We start from the raw sequence: 19296 nt of genomic DNA, 5'->3' as shown, positions 1-19296 counted from the left end.
TGTAGCTGTTGAGTTGGAGGGTCTCCCCTTCAACATAAATCAAACCAATGAAGCCTTCCAGGATATCTTTTGTTCATTTATTTGGCTGTATATGACTGCCTCAAATGTCTGCTTGAAGTGGCTCATAGCAACACATTTTTTTTTGGCGTGTATGTATGTACAGAATCCTCATCCAATCTGCGCCTCCTTAAATTGTTTACATTTGAGTACATGTAACAATTTCTAGCTTTAGTTGTCATGATAAGTTTAAGTTATTTGTGCTTTCGTCCTATCCTTGTTTCTTTGGAAGTAAATTCTTAATGAAGTAATTAGAACTGGTTTGAGTGTGCAGGTTAATATGCTAGAAGTTACAGATGAATCTAGCAGTGAGAGTCTTTAAAAGGCAGGTGGACAACTTGTAGACTGTGGATGCAGGATTACATGGTATACCTGGACAGGATGGGCTGTGAAGTAGAATCAGGATTACCTTTCTGTGCTTCTGGAATGTGCATACTCAGGGTATTTTTTGTACCAATATGCACTGGTACAATGTACCACCACCTTTTTTTGGTTAGTGGTACTTGGGCGGTCTGTGCTGGGGTACCGACACTCCCCTTTTAAAAACAAAACACTGGTTATGGCTTTCAGTGGGTGACCTTCAGCTGGTCACTCGCTTAGTCCAATCTTCTTTGCAGGGTTGCTGTGAAGATAAAACAGAGGAGGAGAGAACCGAACCTGTAAATCTTTTTGGCTGTAAAAGTGAAGTGTTTCTCCTGTTTTAGTTTGGAAAAACTACAGTATAGGAAAAATATTGCTGTATTAACATTCTAAAAGTTATAGTTCCTCTATTTAGCAAGCTGGCCTTGGGATGATGGGTGGGTGGGGGTCTTCCATTACATGCAGTGCAAGTAAGAATGGGCTTGTCATTTTTTGGCAACAGCCTTCCGAAGTGCTGAGAATCTCCTAGGAAAGGCCAGCAGTCCATTCAGCTGAAAGCGGGACGTGTATGAAAAATGGCTCCATTCGGAGCAGCCCATGAGAAATGGATAGCAATTATGTTCTGTTATTTTCATGGCAGGCCCTTACAGGGAGTTAATGACTTCCCATTTGTTGAAGCTTGGTTGCTGTGAGAGAGTTCCTTGAGGGAACATTCGTGTGTGTGTGTGTGTGTGTGTGTGTGTGTGTTTGCATGTATGAGAGGGCTCCAGAGACTGATTCCCCCCTCCCCACCAGACAATTGAAGACAGTTTGAAAAACTTAAAATTGCATATGTTTGGTTCACTTGTGTCACTTTTGCCTCTAGCCAACAGGTTTGATAGTTTTTTTTATTTGTTCCAAAAAAACCCTGCAAGGCCTGTTTGTCCAGAAACAACCACAGGATGAAAGAAATGTGTGTGTGTATATGCAAGTGCACACATACCATGGGAAGTGAAGCCTCTCTCAAATCACTTTCAGATTTCTTAAGGATTATTCTGGTGGTCTATCCTAAAATAGCAATCTCTCCAAATATAAAGTGATAACAATGTGATGAAAATTGTATCCAGAACTCCACTGTCTCATATAAAACCATGGGAACCTGGAGTCAAAAGAGACCCCACACATTATTCAGCCCAGTTCCTACCCTACAGCATGACCACCACATCCTTAAAAGCCAGTACTCCTAATCTTCTATTATTGCAGAACCGTGTATTCTCAGAAAATGGAGGGGTTTTGCTGATTGAATTTGGACCTTTATAGTACAGACATTTTGATCCCTTGGATTAGTGGTGAAACATAGCTCGCTGGACCGGGACTGGGGCTTGACTTTCAAGTGAGCACGGCTCACAGTTATCAAGTTACCTGGGCTTCCAGGTTAGGCATCTGGCCAGACTCTGTCTCTGAGGCTCAGGCCTTGTTTGGGTGGCTTCCCAGCTTTGTTTCAGGTGTCCTGGCTTGCCAGTCTACCTCTTTCTCCTCTGCTTACCTGCTGCCCTATCCCTCAGGGTTTCCTGCTTCCCTAATCATTTGCTAGCCCTGCCTAGATTTTCATTCAAGTCCCACTTCAGTCAGCCTTCCCAGCTCAAATCCTAACCTACAGTTGCCTTTGCCTTTGAATTGACTCTACAGTGGATCTGCCTCAACACTATCCAACTCTGGTCTCAGTCTTGCCTGGCCTGCTGCTTCAACTCCCAATGTGTTTGGTTTTCTGCAGCACTGCATGTTCTTTCTCCCACATGCACGTCCTTTCTCTGTGTATGTATCTGACTACATCCAGCTGGGAATCCCTGCATCTTATTTTGTTATGCTGTAAATTAGCATCTTGCTGAACACTCTTCTGGATGAATAAAGACTTGGATGGAGATGACTAAAGGTGGGGGTCGAGGGTATAAGCATCTCTGAACCTGGATGGATTTCCAGCTTCTCCATCATTGGGCTCTTGGGATCCCACCTGGGGTAGGATGCTTAGGAAGCTGTCAAGCTGATGGAAAAGTTGGGGGGTTCCAAGGAAGGGGAGCTGTTTGTTTTGGCAACCCCGTTTCAGACAGAAAGCCAAGATTCAATCTGTGTTGATAAGTGGCTGTATTTAAACTTTTTTCTGTCCCTTTTGCTGGGGTGAGCGTGAAGGCGTTTTTCTCCAGGGGAGTATGGAAGGTTCCAGGCCAACTTTTCTCCTTCAACAACTTACGTGATGGTTTCTGTAGATGCCAGAATAATTAACAATGACAATGAGGTCCTTGTTACAGTTGGTCCTTCGGCCAGGCAGTGCTACAGCAGCACCTGGCTCAGCGTTTTTGGTCTTGGCAGCAAATGGAAGGGACAAACCAAATCTAGAAATACAAAGGAGCTGAGTAGGCAAGTGTCAGGCTGGAATGACCCAGGGGGTGGATCCAGTGAGGTAGGAGTGGAAAGGGAAATCCGCTTTGCAGAGTTCTGCTTGCACAAGCAATAGCAAAAGGGTGACTGCAGCACATAGCATTCCAATGACTGTTGGGCTGATAAACATGATGAACCTTTTTATTCCAATTTCAGTTCTGTGTTTTTTCCATGCAAATTAGTAATTAATCACACATGCGTTTTCTTAATACAGATAATGATTTTTAGAAACGTACAGCCCTGGCTCGGTCTCAGGCCATCCTTCCGGTGGCTATTTTACACTGAGGCAGTTGTGCCTGTGACTGCCCCCAAAATGTCCATTCAACATAAAGGAACATACAGTATGGGCCTGACTGAGAAATACCTTGCACTGTGTCTTGTGCAAAGAGAAAAGAACATTGGGATACAATGGAGGGTGCCCCCCACCCTCCATTGTATTCCCCCCCCCCCCCGGTGCACTGAAAACGGAATGCAAGGTTTAGTTTTAGCACTGCTCCTTTGGCCGAGGTTGTTGCACATGTAGAAATGATCGGTGGGGTTCAAGCTATGGGGCTGTTGCTGACATTAGTAATTCCAGAGGGGTAACCTTGTAATAACTTTTAATTTCATTTTTGTTTATTGCACCTCAAGAGAAAGGCCTGGAAGTCTGTCCATTATAACAACCTAATGCATTCCAGTCCCCTACACAGATAATCACACCTGAAAGATTTAAGATGAGATTCATACCAAGCCTCTCTCTGCCCCCAACTACTCCTTTTCTCCTATGGTTGCCAACTGCAAAATTGGAAATTCCTGCAGATTTGGGGGCAGTGACAATAGAAGGGAGAGTTTGGGGAGGGATTTCACCTAGAAATCTATAGTATGCTATAGGGTTTGCTCTCTGAAGCAGCCATTTTCTCCCGGGGAACTGATCCCTGAACTCTGGAGATGAGCTATAATTCTGGGAGAATGCCAGGCCCTGCCTGGAGGCTTGCAACCCTACATTTATCATCCCCAATAAAGCTGTGGAATATGATTTCCTCTTCATAGAACTTGAAGAAGAGACCTCTGACTCATGAATTTCTACTGGACTTTTGTCTGAACTTCTGTCTTTAAGTTTCTACTGAACTTTTGTTTTATTTTTCTGACAATGGTAAGCCAATGTCCAGTTTAGATATTTTAATTAACTATAAATATAATAAAATACACCAAACATCATGCCATGGAGGAGGCTTCCATGCAAAGATATAACAGTAAATAAAGCCAATAAATAAAAATATGAACGTTCATGTGAAAAATTTCAGACCCAGCCATTAAAAATGCTGTAAAAATCATTCTTAAACATTCAAATCAGAAGGAAAAACACAGAATAAAATAAAGAAGACATGCAGCAAAATAATAGAGATGAAAAGGACAAGAAAATCACTCGCAACTAAGGAGGAACAACTGTACAACCCTCATAATTTAAGGACTGAAAGAAAAAAAATTAAAACTTTGGAGAAAAAAACCCTGGTTTTGCCTGGTTCTTAATTACTCAAGAGGCTAAGTGCCAGATGAGTGCAGGATGCTGCACCCAATCCTCATTTCCGTGCTTGCAAGGTGCAATTCCAGAACTACAGAAAACCCCAGCTCTGGCTGTGCATTGGTAGTGGAATATTTGGGACAGGAGCTGGTTTGAGTCAGAGAGATTATAAAGGCTTCTCAAGCAACTAGAAGGATAGAGGAGCAGTCCTGACAGGTCTACTTAGAAGTAAATACCATGTTGTTCAATGGGGCTCCCAGAAAAGTGTCTTTGGGATTGCAGTCTAGGCTGGCAGCCAGTCGAAGGTCTTCTATCATATCCAGGGCCAATCAGGAGGAGGGGTGGAGGGCTGGCAGGGGCAGGAGGACCATTTGGCCTGGGCTTTAACCTCAAAAGAGGCCTCAGATTTAGATACTAATTAATTTGTTGGCATTTGATTGGTTTCGCAACTTGTTTTTATGCACATGGTGTGTGGTCATTTTTTATTTTTTGTTATGGCCCGGGGCTTCAAATGCTGGAAATGGCCCAGGTTTCTCTGGACCCCTGAAAGGCCTGATCACATTTGTATTGTGCCCTTCCTCCAAGAATCTCTGGGCAACATACATGGTTCTTCCCTCCCACATTTCCATGTAATGTAAGTTATGCTGAGAGAGTGACTGGCCCAAGTAGGGCTCCTGGGTCACCCAGTGGGGACAGGGGGTCCCCTGCTCCCAGCCTCCACTCCCCCGGTGCCACTCACCTGGCTGGCAGGGAGGGAAAGGCCTGGGAGCCTAAAACCCTCCTGGGCTAGTGCGCAGCGCGTGTGCTCCTGCTGGGCATGATGACATCACTTCTTTAATTGGCTCCTGTGAAGTGCAGAAGTGTGCCTTCCACCAGGTGCAATGACATCACTTCCAGAAGTGCATGCTGTTGATCCACACGAGCAAAGTACTTGGGTGAGGGAGTCTCCCACAGTAAGTGCCAGACCCCCCCCCCACCAGGAGGGTAAGGGGACCTGGCAACCTTAGGGTTGCCAGGCCCCTCTCACTGGGAGGAGAAAGGTCCTGGCACTTTCCTCATGCCAGTTGTGTGGTGTTCTGGGGGTGACATCATCTGATGTCATTGCGCCCCTCCGGGAGCGCATGCACTGCACGTGTTCCTGGGGTGCCTGCCGGTGGCAAACGACCTCCAGGGGCTTGCTACCTCCCACTGATCACTGACGGGTCAGTGGGCGAGGAAGCAAACCCCTGGGAGTTTGCCTGCTACTAGCAGGCACCTGGGAACCCTAGGCAACCCTAAGCCCAAGTGACATTCATAGCATATTGGGACTTTGAATGCAGTGTAGCAGTCCTCTGACTGCTACACTGTGTTTTACTCAGTAAGCCTGAAAAAATGTAATGGTAAACATAAACTTGTTATGACCTTAACAAGTTGAGGAATTTGCCAACCTCCAGGTGGGGTGGTGGTGTTCTCCCAGAATTATAACTGATCTACAGACTACAGAGATCAGTCCCCCTGGAGAAAATGGCTGCTTTGGGGTGGGGGTGGGGGTTTACTTTATGGCATCACATCCCTGCTGAGCTTTCTCCCCTCCCCAGACTTCACTTCCAAATGCCCAGGAATTTCCCAACATAAACATGGCAAGCTTAGAACTTGAAGACTTTGGTGTAGCACAGTTTGAGAGTGTGAGATGTTAGCTGAGAAATACCTGGTTCAAATCTTCCCTCAGCTTTGGAGCTGACTAGGTGATCTTAGTTAAGTCGCTCAAACACTCTTAAATTAAATCCAACCTAAATTGGCAATTTCAAACAGTTCCCCCTTCTCATTTCAGACCTCACTCATTCTGTACCTCAGGATCCCCTAACCCTAGGGTGCAGCACTTGGTGGAAATCCGTGGGTTTTGATGGGAAGGGAAGGCAGAAAGAGTTCTGCTCTGCTGATGGAAATTTTTTGTCTGGATCCAATCCCACCTACAACTTACCCTTTAGTGGGTTCCATCAACTGTGGCAAAGCTCTTGCAGCCAACATCTATGGAAATGTGAAGACTACCTCCTGAATTTTCCTCATCTTTTCCTTCATAAATTTTATCGTAGTTTTAAAATAAACATATGAAACATAAGTCAATAGTTTATCTAACAAAGTAAATAACCACACACTAATATATAATAATAATAAACAGAAAGAAACTATCAATTACCTCCTGAGGCATAATTTACCAGTAAACACCACAAACATTGATTCCACCACCCTGAGAAATCTACATGTACTTTAATACCTCATTTATCTCATTTTATATAGTACCTTAAAAAATGAACCAAGGCTGTGTTTAGAAATTTGTAAATAGATAGATATATAGGATTAGTATTGATGAGGGGCATCCAGCAGGTATAAATTGTAGCTAAATGCCTGCAAAATACACATAAATTAGAGCCACAAACGGTATGAAATGAAAATCTTATGATACTAAACTGGGGGCCTGCTACATTTCCTCTACTGTTTTAGTTGCAGTTCTACCCCAGGGAATCCGCGAACTAGGCTTTCCATGCAAGGTGAAGCTGTAATGACTCAGTTACTTTTCAGCGAGCCACCAGACTTCCTTGTTGTTTGTGGGGTTTTGTTCACAGCTGTATGGCAGGACTGTTGTGGAAAAAGCCATGCATGATGTAGTCCTGCCCCTCCCCTCCCTTCCCCACCACCCTGCAAAAAAGTGCTTGGGACAGTTTGCCATTGCAAGCACTGTCCCCCAAGTGTAGGAAAGCTAATCTGATGTGACCTCAATGGAAAATATTCCCTTCTTTGGGTTCAGTACTTTCCCCAAGTTATTGATTGCAGCTTCAGTCCCAGTTAATGTTCCTTTTGCAGCAGCTGTACAGTGGAATTTGGTTTATGGGGTAAAAATGACGACAATGTGTTGCGCATTAAAGATCCCTTTCTGTGCCACTTGGCTCCTTTCTTGATCAAGCACATATGGCCCCCAATGGTAATATCTTTCAGGAGGATTTTTCGGCTTGCAGAAGTGACACCAGATGCAAAGCATGAATCTGTTGCCTTTCCTTGTTGTTATCATATATATCAAGCAGCACAGTCGAAGTATGCAATGCTTTACAAAGCCCAAGCAACAGTGAAGACAGATCCCTGCCCTGAGGCACTTACAATCTACATTTTGACAGAAGGAAGATGACCGTGTGAAGGGAGAGGAGGGAGTGTAGGCTATGAGTCTCTCTGCACAAGACATCTGACACTTGAAGAATATGTGTTGGGAGATGCAATGTTAGCCAGCAAGGGTAGTTTAAAAAGACAGAGCTGGCAGCAGGGCAGAGGTGTTGCTATACACTGGAGCTGTGTGAAGGGGCTGTGAAATGCCAGAAGGGAAACTTCAGCCCATTATAAGCTCTCCAGGTCCATGACTCTGGAAGGCAGCTCCAGTCCCTTTCCATTCCTCGCTGCCATCTGGTTGTGTTCCCATACAGTTTTAGACTGTGAGAATTGAAACTGACAGAGCCTTTGGGGAGAGGAAGATGAAATTAACAAACCCTCTGAAGAGTGATCTCTGCTGGCTCTGTTTTTTTAAAACTACACTTCCTGGCTAACATTGCATCTCCCTACCCTTGACAAACACACGCCAAGGCATCTTGTGTAAAGAAACTCTATGCACATGTAGATTTGATTTTTGAAGAGGATGGAGCAAGAGGAATCCCTTTTCAGTGGTTAAAATGTTAAGTGTCCTTGCCTTGTGTACTAAAAGAGCATGCTAAGTGTAATCTTCTTGATATGTGTATTCACCGTAAGGCAAGACCTGCATCTTCCAGCTTCATTCATTTCCTTCCTGACCAAAAGAGCATCCTCCTTGGTTGCTATAACATTTCAGACCTATTGGTTTGCAACTAAATGCTATGGAGGAGCATAATTCAAAACCTTTGGTCATGAACCCACCTGTCTTCTGAGCTCCCCACTCATAGGAGGTTAGAGACAAAAAGGAAGGGGAAACAGTATGAAATTAATGGAGTGCTGTTTGGCTTTCTGCACGGAGGTAAAGACTGGAGGTGATCCGTGGGTTCATAGGGTTGCAGGACCCACAGGCCGTATTAGCTGTTTGGAGCATAGAAAGGCTGCAGCGGGAACAGGGGGAAATCCTCTCCTCTCTCTTCCGTCAGTGGAACTGCACTGAGGACAGAGTCATAAGTGGTGATTTCATTTCCTTGCCCCTCCTCACTACAGCATCCTGACCTATGTGACTGTATGCTGTTCCTGCAACTGGGGAATAAACTTGCTCAGGGTCAGAAAGGGTTGCTGTGGGAAAGGAATACAGGAGAGATACTTGACCACTGGTACCTTCCACTGATGCTTCAGTGGATGCAACCCAGTGTGCAAACCTTAGTGGGAAAGAATGGCTAAGAATGTTCAGCAAGTGAGTCACTGGGGAGAACTTTCTTCTCCCATGAGATGGAAAGTAAATGTTCAAGCCTTTGGGTTGATGTCATAAATATTCATAATCTGTGGAGTAATAAATACAATGCATGACCTCTTGAGTTACATTTATAGTGTTCCAATCCAAAGATCAGCTATTTTTGGCCTTTTTACATAGGAAAAAAACTGGCTTTAATGCCATGTATTTGATAGGAGATGATTAATTCAAGTTTTATATTATGAGTATAGACTTTGGCATTCTTGTTAGGATTAAATTCAGATTCCCTTTTAAAGCTGGTTATTTAAAAAAAGAAACAGCATAACTTATACACACACACATACTTATATGTGGAGACCCAATATTTAAGTCTTTAAATGGGGGGGGGGAGTCTTTTTCAGTGCAATCCTAAATTGAGTTATATCCTTTTGAGCCCATTGACTTTCAATGGCTTTAGAAGAGTGTAACTCTTCTTAGGATTCCACTGTTAGTTATATTTCCCAACTTTTCCAGCAAGAAATTAATACGTTCATCTTCTGGGGTTTTCTCTTTTTTGTCTTCCAGCTTTAAAGATGAAAATAAAGGAGGTGAAAAAAGAAAATGGGGATAAGAAAATCATTCCAAAGAAGAAGAAGCCTTTGAAGTTGGGCACCATCAAAAAGAAAGACCTGAAGAAGCTGGTGTTGTACTTAAAGAATGGCGCAGACTGTCCTTGCCACCAGCTGGACAACTTGAACAACAACTTTCTTATCATGGGCCGCAAGGTGAAGACCCAATACCTGCTGACAGCTATTCATAAGTGGGACAAGAAGAACAAAGAGTTCAAAAAATTCATGAAGAAAATGAAAACCCCTGAGTGCCCTACATTCCAGTCAGTCTTCAAGTGATTGGTTGCTGCCAGATTTGGAACTTCTTGCTGGCCTTGAACTTGCACAGATCTTAACTTAGTTAGGTGGGTAGCTGTGTTGGTCTGCAGTGGAACAGCAGGATTTTAGTCCAGTGGCACCTTAGAGACCAACAAGGTTTTCAAAGTGTAAGCTTTCAAGAGTCAAAGTTCCCTTCTGCAGCTCTGACTCTCGAAAGCTTACACTCTGAAAATCTTGTTGGTCTCTGAGATGCCTCTGGACTAAAATCCTACAGATCTTAACTTGGTGGCCCATCCCTTTTGGTTCCTTCTGCCATAGCAGACACTGTACCTTGAATCAGTAGATTTTCTTTCTCTTTGTGTTTTTAGATCTTCCTGTTTCCTGCACTGCGGCCCCCACCCCTTCCTCAACCCCAGTTATATCCCCATAAGAGACTGTGCAAAAGTATGTAGGTAGGCTTGGAGTTACTATCTTGGCATCTGAGGTCATATTGAAAGCAACTGTTTGCATAGAATAACGATGGGTCTTGTGGCACCTGAAAGACTAATGGGTTTGTTGTGGCAGAGGCTTCTGTGAACCACATGCCACTTGGTCAGATGCTTGAAGTATGACTAAGTGAGCTCTAGCTCATGAAACCATCTGCCACAATGAAATCATTAGTATTTAAGGTGCAGCAAAGACCCCTGTGTTGTTTTGGCTGCGGCAGACTAACATGGCTGTCTTGGGATTTGTTTGAATAGACCTGTGTTGGTTGTTTTGGGTAGAAACCAGCATTTTTTTTCAGTGGGATAGAAGTCCCTCACAAATGTAGAGACTGTGTGAATATTCAACCTTCCCCCCTCTCCAGTTGTTTATTTGGTGTCCATCTTTCTTTCATCCTCCTTTCTCTGTTAGTCACATGAATGATCTCACCTAATCAGGGATCATGCAGTGGATGGTATGTCATTGTAATGCGACATAGCCAATTGGATATGGGTGTTTGATGATGTCACTGGGAATGAGTAGGGAGTGTAAACAAATAAACAGACTTTGTTTTTGTAAGGAGTGCTGAAAAATTGCTGATGGAAACATTCATGGAGAAACCAAATAATTTGGTTTAGCTGTACTTTGGAATATCAGAAGGTATTCACACACATGAGAAGTCACTAAGCTCACAAGAACAATTCACACATGTGGTTCTGTGAAGTAAGTTGAGAGCAGGGCCTGTTGAAATGAGTGGGAGCTGAACTCGCATTCCTTTCAATGAGACTCGTAAAAGGGAATTTTGTGGTGGATTATCACCATCACGTTCATTAGAGAGTGCCTGTTGCACTTTCCACCTCAGTTACTAGAACCCCAGCCCTAATATTGAACACTTAATTTCTACAGATATTGGCACAGCAGCAGTGACTGGTGCCAAATTATTCATTCAGTGATGGCCAGTATCCCTACTGGTGCAGCAGTTCTTCAAAAGAGACACAGACCCTGGCCCCTTTGGGAACATGGGGAGGCTTGAAAGAAGGCACGCGTGCGTGCTTGCGTGCGTGTGTGTGTGAAGGTTGAGGAGGAATGAGGCAGGTGGAGAGGCTTCTTTCTGCTATATCAGCAAAAACCGAGGTGGGTTTGATGACGCCTGGCAGAGGATCCTCAGTCACACTGGATTTGTGAGGGCAATGGCTCCTTCACTGGCCCACCACCTAAATATAATTCGAGAGGAAAGGGCCTAAAGAGCAACCACTTGGTTCTGATGAAATTTCCCCATGTGTAGTTGTAGAAGGGCGGGTCGACTATTCTGCTGTGTTCCTTTCCAATGGAGAATAGGGCTCCTAATACAGCCTGTAGGCCCACACACTGCAAGTGAAGGAAGCTGCCTGAGACAGTGCACAAAAATCTCCATCTGCTCATCTCTGGAACAAATTATTGATGTTGTGTTGTGTTGGGGGACCCCTACAGAGCAGTAGAGGAACTTCTGAAAGGGGGCGGTGATTGGGGGTGGGGGAGAAATAAGTCAGGGCCACTGAGTTTGCTGTCCCTGAGGCTTCATGTCCTACCTCCTAGAAGGGACATTGCAAAGGCAGGGGGTGGAGTGATAGGAAGCAATAGGAGTTGCCTGTCAGCATGACATTACAGGGAAAAGAAAGTTTAACAGTATAGATGAGCAGATCATCATCTGCGTCTTTGAAGCTCCCCCCACCCCCGCCCCAAGACTGGTTCAGAAGAGAGAGAAGTTGGTTCAGAAGTGTAATCTGCTGTACAAAGTGACACATACCCCTCCCCAAAGTGGTCAGACTCTGTAATAAAGTTGGCACCATGTAGCCTGAACAGCTTTACAGTGAAAGAGCACATGCGCTTATGTACCTTTGCAAGATGCGTACAAAATTCAAAAGAGAGATGTAACATTAAAGATGTAGAATATTGTAATACTTGTAAACCTTTATTTTCTTTTCGTTACGAATGGAATTGGGCAAACTTTTTTTTGCCACACCTTGACTAAACTTTGATCGTACTGCCAGGGAGGCCAGAAAAAATGATTGTGAGGACTGGGTGAACCTCACTCATGGTTTCCAGTTGCCAATCCTTGCTCTAGTTACTTACTTAACAGTGTAATCTAATGAAATATTGCTAGATACTTATTTTAACAGTGCTTTAACTCTGCTGTGTGTCCAGTCCTTTTCCCAAGAGGCAGGACTGCTATATTTGTGTCTAATCCTTTTGTGGGTTTTTCCCCCCCAGGAAGGACTTTTGGAATTTGCTTTTGGTAGATTTCTAGATTCAAAGAATACTAGTTTCTTGTTTTCCAATTTGTTTCCTTTTTGTCCAGTTCTTTTGGTGGCAAATGTGAGATTATAAGGATCCACATTTTAGATTGGAATATGTGCCTTAATGCAGCTTTTTTTTACTGTTAGTATTATTTTTTCTAAAACTAATAGCGCCTCAAAGAAAAAATACATCTGATATCATTCTGCTTTTTTCTAAGGCTATTCATGTAATTTTTGTTGAGTTGTTGTTTACATGATTTCAGTCTACCCTACCAGAATGGCAGCATGATTCTTAGTGGAAGGTCCTTAACACAAAACGTGATAGCTCCTGCATATTCTTGGCTGCTTTCAGATTTTGCTTTAAAACAAAATCAGGTTCTAGATATCATGATTGCTGGGATGAAGCAGAAGGCATGAGCAAACTGTCCAAAATATAGACAGCAAACTGGATGGTTGAGACTTTTGTCTGGGACTTGGTATCACACTTCCTGTGCAATCCTAAACAGAGTTACTCCAGTCTAAACCCATTGATTTCAATGGGCATGGACTGGAATAACTCTTCTTTAGATTGCAGTGTTAGTCACACTTCCTGCTTTCCTCAGACCCTTCTGTGTCTCTATACACCATCCTCATTCGCCAATCTCCTTCTCAAACCCAAATTGGCACAATATTCCTTGTTACCTAAAAAGACAGAACTAGCTTTTAAAATATATGTAAATATGTTTAACATTTATATTTTATTTCCATGTCAACAGTTTGCATTTTTGGTGTAGGTTTGTTTTTAATTGGGATCTTAGATTCCTTACATGTAAAACTGGTGAACACAGGGCTGAACTCTGAAGTATAATTTGGGACCTCAGTGTATGTGTGTAAGAGTGTGTAAGGGTGGCGGGAAAGAGGGACTTGATCCTTTCCTCCCTGTACCCTGTAGGAAGCTGATAGTGACCTTGATAGGGAAAAAAAGATAGGCATCAGTATGTACCTGTCTTTTTTCCATACAGTATCTTGATTTCTATCAGGAAAACAGTGGAAGGAAAGTATTAGCCTCCCTTCTAATTATGCTGTGGGCTTAATCCAAATCCCCATGTCTTTGCAGTTGCCTTTTAACATACAAAAATATAATAGGATGTCTGATTGTGAATTGGAGTACAGATCTGAGAAATTTTTTTGTGCAAGTTGCCGTTCATAGAGATTGTGGGAGAAGATTAATCAGAGCAGAAGTATAGAGGAGGCATATATCTCCTCCTGTTTAGGAAAAGAAGGTAGCTTGAAATCTGAAAGGCATATAAAACAAAACAAAATCCTGTAACCAGAACTCAGAATGCATATATTCTGTATGCAGATTTGTGAGGAATCTGCATAACTTTTCCCCAGGTACAGAATCTTCCAGCTTTATATTTGGAAACATTGAATGCGAACTAAGGAGCTGATACACAATGATCCAGGCCCAACTCTAATGTTAATTTGCACAGTAGCACACCTGCAATGTAGCTTAAAACAGAGTTACACTCTTGTAAGTCCTATAAAACTCAGCTTAGGTTTCTCCTGTTGTACAGATACCATTTATTTCAATTAGCCTTGTACAATGGAACTATCACTGGATCATGTCCAAGGCTAATGTGGGAAGGAGTTGCAATTTTTTATTTTTTTATGCACTTACTTTGAGAACAAGCCCCGTTGCCCATTGTGGTTGGCCACTACTAGGGTAGCCAACAACTTAAAAGAAAAAAAGTTCCTGTCCCTTGAATAGAGGCTTAATGTGTAGAAATGGGCAGTAGATGCTTTTCATGGCACAGAGGCAATAACACCACCTGATAAGTAACATCCCATTAAAGCTCTATTAAAGGGGCAGAACTTTTTCTTTCTCCCTGTTGTTGGCAACTTTAGTCCCCACAGCACCAGAACATTTTGGCATACAGAAGGTAGCCTTTCTCCTCGCCCACCATTTTACTTTCCTGCATTGTATAACTTTCTTTTTTAAAGTTATAGTCTTTTGGTCTTCCGTCCCACCTCCCCCTCTTATGACTCACAAAAGGTGTCCCTGCCCTTGTCCGCAGTGGATGTACTGAATGACATGTGCAGGACAAGTTAGTCTTGGCTCTGGAGGGAAGGGCTCATTATCGTGAACAAAATAAACCATCTGGATTTTGTAACAAACTCCCTCACACACCTCACTGATACATACTGGATCCGTGTCCCTTCAGGAGTGCAAGTGGAGGTCGCCTGATCAGCAAACTAATCAAGTAAGTGTGCTGGGATGTTTCCATTAAAGTCCAGCAAACTTGTTTTCAGGAGTTGGTAGGGTCACATTCCTTGGTCATTCATTTGAACCTAGCTCCAGCTTTATGCCGTTTGTCTCATAGGAGATGCTTTTGGCTGCAGGGTTTTCAAAGTTGATTGCCCTGTCTCTTTATATCAGCCCTGGCACACAAATTCATGAATAACAAGGACCGGGAATGTAAAGATGGGGCAGAAAGACTCAAGTTCAGTTTCCAGCCTTTTTGCTCCTAGGATTATCAGGTAGCAGGACAGCTGCCTGAGATTGTTGAGAGAGATTAACTCTTGGATGTTGGGTCTATCAGCAGGTATTGGAAAGATGGCTAAATGAACACTCCATGCTGAGATGCAGTGTATTTCTGAATGTGTACACACTCAAAGGGCTCTATACTTTATACATTAATCTTTATACATTAATCAAAAGAAAAAAAGGGCTTGTTAAGGACTGAGCCAGCTTTAGCAGGCATGAAAGCTTGATAGCAATTAAGATTCAGTTTGGGGGATGCCAAGGGAAAATTAAAACTCATGAGCACTTATAATATTCTGTAGGGTGGAATTTCAGTAAGGAGTGGGGAAATTCCCTAATTGTTTCCCCATTCCTTGTGTGCCCCAGACTTGTTCGCTCTTATAGTAAGAGCTCAGGTTAACCTACCTCACAGGGTGGTTGTGAGGATAAATGGGGAAGGTGGTATATTTACTGCTCTGAGATCCTTGGAAGAAACGTGGGGTAAAAACATTGAAAGGTAAAAGATAGGTCGCAATGAAAATTAGCTCTTACTACAGAAACTATAACCCTTACCTGTTTTCTGGATGCTGGCAAAAATTGTTACCAGAGTAACTTCAATGCCAAGAAAATTATCAGAGGACCCTTTTATCAATGGTATGTTCCAAAATACATTGGACATTTTGGAAATGTTTCCCCTGCCAAACAAAACTCCAGTGTCATGTCCGGGCAAAATCAAAAAACCGTGGAAGGGTCAGTGGCTCAGTAGAGGAGCATCTGCTTAGCAGGCAGAAGGTCCCAGATTCAATCCCAACATTTCCAGTTCGAAGAACCAGGCAGCAGGTGCAGATCTGAGACCCTGGAGTGCCGCTGTCAGTCTGAGTAGACAAAACTGACCTTGATGGATCAATGGTCTGGTTTAGCATCCGGCAGTGTCTTGTGTGTGTTCAAAGATCCACTGTTTTGGCCCAATTAACTCTACTTGCCTGCAGTTTCAATGGTACAGTTTAGTCTTATACACAGCACGATGGATACTTGTTCTGTTTCCTCTCCAATACTTTCCCTGCAATGTATCCACAGTGATTAAACTAATGTTGCTAAAGTTACTGTGTCAAGGTTCTGTGTGTGTTTTATAAAGAGTTGCTGTTTACTAACCCTGGTTTGTTGTGTTTCAAAATGATCCAAACGGACGTTCATGAAGGAGTGCATTTAATCACACGTTTGGAAATAAATCCATACAAGAACTTACCTGTAATTAGGTTTTCTTTTTTCCTTTTCATTGAGGAAAGTTACAGAGACAGGCAACACTTTTTTTTAGAAAGCATTTCTGTTTCCACACTGGAATTTTCCCCTGGGTGGCACGCAGCATGCTTCTGCTTTATATAGGGGTTGCCACAGGATGCCATGCTGTTTCTGAGCCCAGCTTGCGGCTCTCAGGGCTTTCCCTTTTAAGGGGGGGGGGTTCTTTTTTCTCTGACTTAAAGAGGAAACACTGCACTGACGGCCGATAGAGCCTTCAAGTGAAAGCTCTGCCTGCAGCAAATCCGGAGGGGGGTAGGATGGAGCTTAGTGCAATCTTCAAAATAGTGAAACTCAGCTCTGGCAGCTCTTTAGCCCTTTAACTGGTCTTTAAAAAAACCAAACCTCAGCCACATGGCTTAGCTGGGAGCCTCAGTTAAGGTGTTGGGTAGAAGTCTGTGGGATTACAGGTATTGCCCCTACCTGATTATTGTCAGGTCAGTTCATCTGCAGTAATGTGAGGTGAAGAAAGAGGGTGGGGAGAGGCAGTACCAGCAATGGGTGGAATCGGGATGGGGTTTGTGAATACTGCCCCATGTGTGCTTCGATCCTGCTTGCTGCGGCTTTCACAGCATGGGTAGCTTTTTCTGCCTCTGTGTGAAATCAGCGCTGGAGACAATATGAAAGAGGGATCGCCACCACCACTCATTCTCTTTTCCCCCCACTGGCTAACAGCTTTGGCAGATTTTATTATAACCTAAAACATGCCAAATTATTTGATCAGAAACAGCAATGAGAAATGTACTTCATGGGAAGTGAACACTCTTTGCTAAGCACTGTTGTTTTTCTCTAGCTTGAGATTATTCTTATTTAGGGGTAAAATCACAATTCCCCCAAATGCTAAACTTCATACCACTCTTGAGTATGGATGACAAGATTAGAGTACCGGACTGGGGAGACCCGGGTTCAAATCCCCACCCAGCTATGAAACTCCCCAGTCACTCCCTCTCTTTCAGCTTTACAGGGTGGTTGTGAGGGTGTAAAAGGATGAGGGGAGAACCTTGTGCTCCTTGGAGAAGAGGGTACAAATAACGAGGAAGATAGAAGACCTTCAACAATAGAAACCCCACTTCAGATCATGGTGCCTGACAATCAGAGTTCTTCAGTCCTGACTGGATTTTGTTCCAAATGAGTTGCCCAAATCTCCCCTCTTCCAATTCTGACCAGTCACATGTCTGCACTCTACCACTTCGTGTACCAAAAAAACCCTCTATGACACCCTCTATGACACCTAAAACTAGCAAGTTAGGAAGAATTAGACCAGAATTCTTCTCCCTGACTTCCTAGTTTTCTATGTAGATTTTTTTCTTTTGTATGGAGTAGTGTTCAATTGAATGAGCCCCCACTAGCAGCCTGAATTGAAGAGCTACAAGCAGACACAAGCGTACCATCTCAAGGTAAATAAGACTACAGAAGTGGGATCAAATGAAACAGCAAAAGAGATCTAAAGATCATCGGGCTATTGCCCCATTGTCCACCACTTCTGAAGGGTAGTGTTCATTCCACCATGCCCAAATGTTAAGCAGGTCCACATTATGGATGGCCAAAGTATCTGTATGAGCTGCAAGAACTCTGATTACACATATTGTAAAGCCCTTCTATGTCCCTCCAGAAAGGGTATGAGACCTGTGTGCAGAATCAGGCCACTTCATCATCCATCCATAGACTGCAACATATTTTGGGCACCCTTAAAGGGTAGAATCAGTTAATTTCGTTTTTGTCTTTGGTACAAAAATGTTTTTGGTGAGTTCTGCCTGGCAAGGTTTGTTCTGACTTGAAGCCACTTCCCAAAAGGCTGTTGTGCTCCCCAGCATTGCAACCTGTGAGTTGCTGTAGTGTAGCAACTAAAAATATGTGTTGAGAAGTCTCAGATTCGAAGCTTATCTCAGGTAAGTCCTTAGGTGTGCCAATGTTCTGCAACCTCAGCTTCCTCCTGCAATATTCAGACATTAACTCTGATCTCAGACACTAACTAGGGATGCCTGGAATTGGTCCCCAAGAGTTTTGGGGACAGGGCAAGAGATGGAAATGATGTCAAGTTTCATGCTGACATTATGTCTGGGGAAAAATCCTGGATGTGACATCAGCTCTAGAAACTGTATTATCATAAGGGTTTCTAGAGCATTGGCTAGTGTCTGATATCACATCTGGGTTTTTGTCTGGATGTAAAGATTACATGTAGCCTGACATCATTTACACATCTTACTGTTTTACTAGCCCAAGAGATGAGGGCAAGGGGGAGGGCCCTCTGGATGGAGACTGCATGCCCAAAGTTGGCACTTGGCATGCCTAGTCGCAAGAATTGTAGAGATAATATATGCGAAGCATTGAACACTCAATAATCACTATGTAAATACTAAGTAATAATAATTTCCTCTTTCAGTGCCAGTGTATGAAACTGGGATCTTACTCATATCAAGCAGGTGAGCTATAATTGCTCACCTGAAAACAGTAGCTTCTTATCTATGGTGATCTATTTCCCCTCATTCTTCTCATGCCTCCCTTTCTGGGATTGTTGAGAAAAGGGGTGGCTGTTAAAAAACAGATCGGAGCCATACTTCCTAAATTTTTACGATTTGCTTCATGAATTCTGCAGACAGAATCCAGATGTCTAACCCTCAACCCTCCAAGGCACCCACCTGCTTGACAAAGTGAGAAAGCCTGGACCTAATGGCTGAAATCTGGTTCTATCACTAGAAATCATTGTGACCATATTCAAATAATAATGGGATTCTTGCGGCACACGTTCCTTGGAGAAACACTTCAGGCCTTTTCCATGCAAACAGTTTTGCTTTGCAACAAAATGTACGTTTGGCTCTTGTTTATTACACATCATCTGTGGGCCTCTTGCCATTCTATAAACCTAAACTGTTGTTATACAGATTTAACTATCCTGGCTTTCCTCAAAGAATCCTGGGAATAGTAGTTTGATGAGGGAGATAAAAGATCTATTAGAGATTCCTAGGCTCATTCACAGAACTACAGTACCCAAGGGAGAGATGTAGTCGCCATTAAAATCTGTGGTTGGATCCAGCTAGGGTTGCTGTTCCCTCAGTGGGGGCAGGGGATCCCCAGCTCCCACCCCCTTCCCACCATCACTCACCTGGCCAGCGGGGCGGGGGGGGGGAGATGGGGAACAGGTCTCCAGGTGTACTTCCCAACAAATTAAAGAGACC

The 19296-nt window shown here is 43.4% G+C and overlaps 1 protein-coding gene across 1 annotated transcript in view; it reads left to right on the top strand.

Moving 5' to 3' along the window:
* Positions 1-16069, top strand: part of SFRP1 (secreted frizzled related protein 1) — a 62400-nt gene extending 46331 nt beyond the window's left edge. Inside the window, exon 3 of the mRNA XM_054997889.1 lies at positions 9282-16069. Within this exon, the coding sequence (XP_054853864.1) occupies positions 9282-9604 (323 nt within the window). The 3' untranslated portion in view covers positions 9605-16069. The remainder of the gene's footprint in view (positions 1-9281) is intronic.
* Positions 16070-19296: the final 3227 nt, after the last annotated feature.

Source organism: Eublepharis macularius, chromosome 14, assembly GCF_028583425.1.
Source record: "Eublepharis macularius isolate TG4126 chromosome 14, MPM_Emac_v1.0, whole genome shotgun sequence".
In the NCBI taxonomy this organism is placed as follows: domain Eukaryota; kingdom Metazoa; phylum Chordata; class Lepidosauria; order Squamata; family Eublepharidae; genus Eublepharis; species Eublepharis macularius.
The sequence above is the reverse complement of the archived record's forward strand: the minus strand, read 5'-3'. Positions and strand labels throughout refer to the sequence as shown.